This window comes from Falco cherrug, chromosome 6, assembly GCF_023634085.1.
Source record: "Falco cherrug isolate bFalChe1 chromosome 6, bFalChe1.pri, whole genome shotgun sequence".
NCBI lineage: Eukaryota > Metazoa > Chordata > Aves > Falconiformes > Falconidae > Falco > Falco cherrug.
Genome location: NC_073702.1, coordinates 91063919 through 91072432, shown reverse-complemented (window position 1 = coordinate 91072432; position 8514 = coordinate 91063919). Strand labels below are relative to the sequence as shown.

The 8514-nt window shown below is 54.8% G+C and overlaps 1 protein-coding gene across 1 annotated transcript; it reads right to left on the bottom strand.

Annotated features, from left to right (window-relative positions):
* Positions 1-433: 433 nt before the first annotated feature.
* GINS1 (GINS complex subunit 1) lies at positions 434-3488 on the bottom strand. The gene is made up of 7 exons (XM_055714865.1): positions 3331-3488; positions 3190-3254; positions 2978-3073; positions 2626-2716; positions 2010-2126; positions 1031-1105; positions 434-768 (listed from the first exon to the last, which is right to left on the bottom strand). The coding sequence occupies exons 1-7, from the start codon at positions 3403-3405 to the stop codon at positions 700-702; spliced, it is 588 nt and encodes a 195-aa protein (XP_055570840.1). The 5' UTR covers positions 3406-3488; the 3' UTR covers positions 434-699.
* Positions 3489-8514: the final 5026 nt, after the last annotated feature.

Below are 8514 nucleotides of genomic sequence, written 5' to 3'. Positions count from 1 at the left end.
GCATCTCTTCAGCCTTGTTCTGGTTTTGTGCTGACAGCAATCCTTAAAACCCTTAGCTCCCTTCCCCACCCCTACTGCAGCCAGTCCCCAGGCCCCGCCAAACCAGTGCTCTGGGGAAAGACTTCACCGAGGGACAGGAACACAACCCAAGCGTGCTGTCAGAGACCTTGGCCAGGCCCATGACCCAGACTGCAATGCTCATTCACTCAGCACCTTAAGAAACAACATTTATAGGCCTCTGATGGGAGACAAGGCTTCATGTCTAATCCTAGACAGCAGGTCACACAGCCTCATCTGACACTGGGAGGAGCAGCTCCACGGAGACATGTAAATAACCAGCTGAGCATCACTCTCCAGGATCAGATGGATTGGGCCAGAGCACCAGGTCAGAGCATTTAACAAACACAACGTTAACTCTTGAAAAACACTGACGTGAAGGGTGAAGCAGTTCTTTATTCTGCAATCATGGAGCTCTCCTAGCTTCTGGAGCCCAGCCAGTTGGTGTCTTACTCCCACATGCACAGTGGGAACAAAGAACTGCTCCAGACAGCACACTGACAAAACCTAAGCTGTTAAAGAGGAGTGGCAGGGTGCCTACTGCAGAAATCCTGAGGTGTCTGAAGTCCTGCGTACACCAGAGTTCAGTCCCTGTTGCAGGCAGGCCACCGAGCAAAGGCTGTCCCCTCCTGTCCTGCACGCTTACGACAGAATGTGCTCGAGGACTCCTTGTCTGATTAACTGCTCGCATTTCCACCGGGGTAAGAAGTGCTGCAGATAAACACACACAAAACTTGCCTTGAGACCCAGACAGATTGAATTTGTTACTGCATGCAGCCAGCTCTGTTATGCTGTATGCCCACTGCATCAATCAGGCAGAGCTGAACCACAGCCCTGGGCCACACAGCTTGCAGTGTGTGCAAGGAGCCACGTGTGCAGGAACTGTGACACGCTGTGAAGGTGGGATAAGCAGGGGGATATCATGGGAGTGAAAAGGAAGGAAGGGAACGGACCACACTTTTGTCACAGATACCTGGCTATTCTTTTTCAACAGGACGGTGGTACCATCGTCAATCTCAAACTCTCCATAGTCTCTTAAACACCGCACCTGCAAAGCAGAAACACAGCTCTCAGATCATCAGATCTCCCACAGAAAATAGTAGCCATCACTGCTGACTTGAAACAAGTGCTCCAGAACTGTTAAGTATGGACACATTCCTGCCTGCCTCCTGGAGCCTCAATATTACAGCAGACCTGGAAATGCAGAACAGGACTGATCCCACAATCTGTGGGCTCCACTTGCTCTCTTTTTGCCTCTGCCTGGAGCAAGAAGCCCCAGCGAGCAGCCCAGCCCAGCCCTCCACAGAGCTACTACATAAAGAGCAGCACAAGAGGCAGGGCCTGGGGAATAGCAGCTGCACTTACTGGAGAACCTCCCCACACACATACCAGAAAAGCGCCAATCTTAGCAATGAAACTCTCAAGGAGCAGGTTGATTGTCACTGCATGTTCTTTCAAAAAGAACGTTAGAACAGAGCACTGCAGCTGACTCCCAATTTCTCGCATGTGCTCCATTGTATCAATTGTGTAAAACAATTTGTAGTTACATCTATCACAGCCAATTTTAAAATAACAACAAAGACTACTAGTTGGCAGCACTTAACATGGGAACAAGGTTTCTAGTTGATCTGAGAATTGGTTAAGTTTCTGCAAAACACTGCAAAACCTTCTCAGTGGGGTTCAGACCACTCGCCCCACCCCATCAATTCTCTGCAGACTAGAATGCCACCTTTCACCACACCGAGCCCTCAGTAGAAGAGGCAGTAAAATGCTGGCAGGCAGAGAGAAGAGAGTAAAACATAGAAGCTTGTGGAAGCTTTGGTGCTCTTGAAGATTTGCTCAGTGACCTCCTGACTTGAGATGGAGGTGAAGCTCTTTTTTTAAAAAAATAAAAAAAAGATGGTTGGACAAAACATTTGTTCACAGACAAGAACTCCCTATCTTGCACTTACTTCAATGTACAGGCTTTTAGGAGGTTTAATGTCCTGTGTAAGGTCCAGCCCTTCCTCTCCTCCTACTGACCTCATGTAGGTAGCCAGAGACTTTTTGTACAGATTGAACCACTCCATCTGCGGACATCAACACAATGCCTCAGGCAAAGCCAGACAGCTAATGCTGAAAGACAGGTCCCCGATGAGTGACATCTAGTTTACTTGTGCTGTTACACCACTGTTCCCAAGTGCCTTCATGCCAGCCCAAGATGAACGCAAGCTCTGCCCCAGGGGCAGAGCAACAGGGATTCAGGGTAGGAATCAGGTCCGCAGCTCTGTGTGCTGGGCTGCAGACGCCACTGGAGAGCAGCAGGGGAAGACCCAGTTGTGCTGGCTACAGGTCAGGTCTGCTGAAGGCCAGCTGATCCTTGCAAGTGCCACGCATCACCTGCACTAGTAACCCTTTGGAATTGCACCCGCAGGCAATCAATAAACAAACCAGTATTTACAGAAAGGCACAAGTGCTACATTTACCGCAGGGGGAGGGAAGCCCCCCCCTATTTTGACTCTACAAAGTAATAATCCATCAGGAGGAGCCCGTGGGAGGAGGGGAAGAGTTGAAGCGACCCCGACTCACTTCCTCAGCCGACAGATGGAGCTGGACGGCGTTGGGCAGGACGCTGCCGCACTCCCAGCGCAGCGCCCGCACCCGCAGCAGCCGGTCGTACCTGGGGGGAGAGACGCGGGGGCGGCGCCACTGAGGCCGGGGCGGCCGCTGCCCCCTCCCCCCGCCGCCTCCCCTTGCGGGCGGCGAGTTTTGGCCCATGCAGAAATTACAACTTCTACGGAGCGGGGGGCGCGGGGCCGCCTCTGCGCCGGTTGGCACCGGCACGGAGCACAGCGAGCCGGCCCCGCCGAGGGGCCGCTCGGCCCCGCCCCGGGGACCCGACGCTCCGGGCCGGGGGGCCGAGCAGCCCCGCCGCACTCACAGGTAGGCCAGCACGCAGCGCTGGTTCCGGAGCAGGCAGCAGTGCCGAAAACGGATGAGGAAGATCAAGTCGGCCCGCCCCGCCTTCGCCTCGGACCTGCGGGAGGATGAGGAGGAGGATGAGGAGGAGGATGAGGAGGAGGATGAGGAGGGGCCGCGCTGCAGAGAGGCGGCCCCGCCCGTGCCCCGCGGGAGCGCGACCCCCGCACTCACACGTCCGCCTGGTTCCGCTCGTACAGCGCCCGCATCTCCTCCAGCGCCTGCCGCAGCCCCTCCGTCTGCAACACCGCGCGGCCGAGGTCAGGGTCAGGGTCGGGGTCGGGGCCCCGGCCCGGCCCGCGCCCCCCCGCTCACCCGGAAGGGCGGCAGGTGCCCGCCGGTGGCGCGGTGCAGCTCCCGCACCAGCCCCACAGCCCGCTCCCCCGCCATGCCGCCCGCGCGGGGACCGCCGCAGCGTGGGAAATGCGGTAGCGCGGGAAACGCCGCCGCGCCGTGGCCAATAGGGGCCGGGGGCGGGGCCACTCGGCGCGCGGGCCCGCGCGGAGCTGTGCCGCCTTCCGGCGCCGCTGCGGCTGGTGCTGCTGCGCCCGGGGCGGGGCGGGGCGGGGCGGGGCGGGGCGGGGGCGGGGCTCTGCCCACCCCGGCTGGCGGAGCCCGGGGGGCCGCGGGGCTGCAGACCCCCGCGGTGGTGGGCAGAGGCAAGCGCCAACCCCGCACCGGGGCGGGCCAAGCCCAGGTCATCCCCTCCCTCCTCCTCATCCCCCCTGTCTCGAAATCTCCCGGTTTTGGCTTTTTTTGGCCTCCCAGCCCGAGGCGGGCCGCCCTCTGGGCCGGCTTCAGGTTCCCACGTTCCGTTCCCATCCCCCTCCTCTGACTCCGATGGGAATAAATCAAACCGATAATAATATCAATAAATTAAACTGATTTCCCCGGGGCGAGCCCGCTGTGCCCGTGCCGGTGATCGCTGAGCGCCCCCCCTGCCCCCCCCGGACCCACCAGCCTGTCGCTGCGTTTGCTCCCCTGCCCGGCTGAGGAGGGAGCGATGGGGCTTGGGGGGCACCCGCCGGGCGAGGGGCGCTCGGAGCCAGCAGCGTGGGGCCTCTCCCTGCCCCTCCAGCCGGGGCTGAGCCCCGCACTGCCAGCAGCAGCAGCAAGAGGGGGAACAGGGGCATCACCACAAACACTCCTGGGGTCCCGCCGACAGCCCCCGAGTAAAAATCGGCATTTTTACCCTGCACTTTAGTAAGACAAAGGGGGTGTCTGTAGCTAAACTGGTTTCACCGTTCCCCTTGTTGGTCTTCTGCCTCTTGGAGAACCTCCTCCCTGTGCCCAGCCCTCTCCAGCGCATCTCCCTTTGGCCAGCAGCATCCTTCAAACCTGAACCTTGCCAAAACTAAAGGGAGGAAAAGAAAAAGGTGAGGTGTGTTTCTGGATGGGAGACGAAATTTTTTTAGCACTCGAAGCCCTGGAAAGGAATTCAATAACCCAGGATCACAGCTTGTCCTTCTCCGGGAATGTACTTCCCTGACCATGTGTTTCTATGGTTACTAGACAAAAAAAAAAAAACAACCAAAACAAAAACCACGGGCGTTTCACACAGCACAGTTATAGCGATGGTCAAAAACTGGGAGTGGGGAGTGGGGAGTGGGCTTTTACACTGCTGTCGAGACCCCACAGTGGGGTTTCACACGCCTAAAACAATTACGGTGCTTGTGCCTAGGTGGTGTGGCACGTGTACGGCTGAACCGGGACCGTGGCTGGCTCTGGCACAGGGTTTTAATGCTCCCAACGACTGTTGTACTTGGCATTTTAGGCATGAAGGGACAATGCCCAGAAACACCACAGTCAGCTCAGAGCCGGAGATGAGCTTCTGGGGGTCTGTTCCCCAAACAGACCCGTTTCTTGGCTGCACAGAGCTGCAGCCAGGAGACCCAGCAGTTGTGCCTGGAGGGGGACAGAGGGGTGACACGGCAGAGTTGCTGAGCCCCACTGTGGGGGGCATTGGGTCATCTCTTGCTCTTGTGCGGCCACTGACACAGATTCATGCCTACCTCGTGCTGCTTCCTCCAGCAGTGTGGCACGTTCTTGAAGGATCTGCCCTGTGCGTGGTACGCCGGTGTCTAGATGGGAGTGCTTGCAGTTAGCCAGCTGGGTGGTTCTGTGGCTGGAAACCAAAGCTAGAAACCCCCCAGGCGCAGCGCTGGCAGCTGCAGCAGGAGCAGCCGTCGTGGGGGGTTTGCATCACACAGCATCAGGGTGAGACGTTGGTCTTTGGAGACATGCTGCAGCATGAGGGTAATGAATGGACACGGTGCAGGTTTATGGTTGAGGTCATGCAGGAGGGCAGGGAGTGTGGGCTTGGGGCGCCTCGTGTGAGGAGCAAAAGCACCTCAGAGCCAGGGTTAGTAACCACCATCTCTGCCCTCTCCCCTGCGGGCTGCCTGGCGACAGGGACATGGACCCTCTCCCCTCCCACCCGGCCTGTGGCACGGCAGGGGTGTGGGGCCGGAGGGTGCCACCGTAAAGCGCCTGGTCCCCAGAGGGTGGTCACTGCAGAAGCATCATGTGCGGCTTGTCATTAATCATTGTGTTCTGCGGTGATAATGGGCCGCCTGAGCCAGAAAAGATAATAGCAATAAACATACGTCCCTAATTCCAGTTGTAGCTGCTGAAAATTGGTTGTTGTGTCTTGCCGAGGGATAGAAATATAACTGAGCCTTGATTGAAAAATTCAGGGGAAGCTGCCTTATCTTACTTGTTTGCCAGATTAAAAAAGCCTCATACATAAAAATAGACGAAATGAATGAAGAATTTACAAACATCTATATTTTGTGTTAGGAGTTGTGATAAAATTAGGAAAACAGCTGAAGACACTGATTTATACAACTCTGACTATTTCAGGCAATGAGAGGTTTACATATCACAGTTTAACAAGATAAAAGGTCTCCTACAAAATACATAGATGACAGACAACTCGTCTGAATTTAACATAACACAGCATCAAGTACACATGTAATGTGATGAACAGTGCCAGGTCATTCCCCAGTTAGGTAACATACAACCTCTTGAATAAGGCAGTTCAAATATAACTCTTAATTCAAATCACAACATACCCAGGCAGCATGCAGGGAAAAGTAATTTATTTTGTACATTGGAATGACACAACTTGCAACATGTTTCCATTTTATGTAGTTAGAGCGACATGATATAAACCATTCAGATTTTTTATATATATATATACCTATATATATATATCTCAAGTCCACAGTTGTCTTTACTGGAATAAAGATTATCTGTTTTTGGTAAAAATAAAACTATTTGAATTCACTAATTAACAAAATGCACAGTGATCAGAAACCAAATTCTTCTCACAGTTGTCTTCCCCGGCTCGCTCGCGTTTCCCTGTGATGCAGCAGCTGCGTGACCCCGGATTCAGAGAGCTTGTTGCACAAACAGCCCCTCCTCGGCGCGTGGCGCCCAGGGCTGCGGGCTGTGCCGCATGCTTTGCCGTGCAGGTGCTGACACCCGCGCCGGCCGGCTGTGCTCCTGGCACCCCACGCCGTGGAAATGGCCTCACACCTCCGCTTCTGAGCGAGCGGCCAGCTAAGCACTCGCACACTGCTGGACCTTTAGAGAGTCAAAAGCTGAACTGCACACAGAAACCCGTTCACTGGAACGGGGCCCTTGTTTCTTTATTACCGGTTAATTCCTCTGGACCTTTACGACCAAGAAATTCAAGAAACTGCGAATCTGCTCAGAAGTGAAAAAAAACTGAGCCCAAAATCTCTCTGATATGGTGGACCCTAATGGATGTGGCTGAGGATGCCCACCAGCCTTGGGGATCACAAGAGGCAATGAAGGCTTTTCCTAGCATTGAAAAGTTCTATTGAGATGAAGAAAGGAAATAAGATTTTTCCCTATTAAAACAAAATAATAAAAGTTGTGATTTCTGAACAGACTCAGCCGGGCAGCTTGTCCCTGGCCAAGGGCTGATAACGAGGAGGCAGAAGTTACCCGTGAGGGTGTCCAAAAGCCCCCAGCCTGCAAGTGGGTGGGCGAGGGGTCCCCCCCCGCAGGTGAGCTACGCACGGCCGGCCCTTCCCACCCCAGAGCTGCACTGGCTCCAGAGCCCACCTGCCCCCAGAGCTGCTACAGCAGAAACCGGCTGTCCAGAGTGACTGTTAGGGATCCCGCCTGTCACCTTTACAAAGTTGTCTTGTGCCTCTGTACTGCGCTATTTACTGCTCTGGTAAAAAAATCATTGGCATATTTCCTTGCCCTTAAAGATACAAAAAAGCAAATCTTCAAAAGATAGTGGGGAGAAAGTGCTTTCACAATGACATTCAGAGCAAAAAGAGAGAAACGACATTTTACAGATCCTTAGAGAGCTATCTTTGGCAGAATATTTCAAATAAATTATTTTTACAAATATTTTCTGCAGTCGTATATTTATTTTGAATAGTTCACTTTCAGCTATAGGGTTACTGGTTCACTACTCTCTATTAATAGGAAAACACCACAAATATAAAAATATATGAGCTTAGCACAATTTTTAGGCTACCACGACTGTCTCCAACGATTTCAAAAGTTGTAGATCGATACCACGGAAAATATGAAACAGGTTTTCTAACAGCATGTGTCAGGTCAGAAGGTCACAGCCCGCTGCTGCGGGAGGGGACGCCGGGGGGACGGCTGCGGTGCCGGGTGCTGTGCCGGGCTGGCACAACAATGCGCTGGAGGGGCTGGATGCTCAGAGCCGGGGGGACGGCTGCGGTGCCGGGTGCTGTGCCGGGCTGGCACAACAATGCGCTGGAGGGGCTGGATGCTCAGAGCCGGTTACTGCCGACATCCCCCTGGGGATGGTCTCTCTCTGACCGTAAGGCTTAGAGATGTCACGCTGGGTGGCACCTGGGCAGGAGAGGAGGGCAGCGGGTGGGTGACGCGCTGGCTGTGCCGAGCTCAGGACACAGGGAGCTGTGCCTGGTCCTGCACCTCGCCCCCGGCAGGAGAGCGTGTGGCCGCCTGCACGTGCAGGCACCGCCTGGGGAAAAGCACCCAGGGGTGGTGGGCTGCACCCTTGTGCCGTGGCCAGCTCCTGCCCCAGGCTTTGGCCAGGACCCTGGCGGGACCGTGACTCTGCTGGGGAGCCTGAGACCGAGCCGTGGTGGCCCAAGGAGGGGGCTTGCCCGGTCCCAGACTCCCCCCCAGCACGTGCCACCGAGTCCACCAAACAATTAGATTTAAATATTTCGCTTTGTTTATACAGCATGTACAGAATATACAGCATCAGATAATTATTTCCCAGTAGACTACAAGTGTCTCCCAAGATGACCTCTTTTATCAACAAATATATATAAACTCACGGTAATAAAAGAGTTGTACCAACAAATATTATGGCTTTTCAAATAGAGTAGCTGCATTGTGCCATTGAACTTATGAGGAATGACGAGAGAGACGGAGAGATCGGGAGGCTTCAGCTGCTGAGCATGGGGGACCCTGGGCTGGGACCCGTGGGCGCAGGGTCCTCGCGTGGCCGGG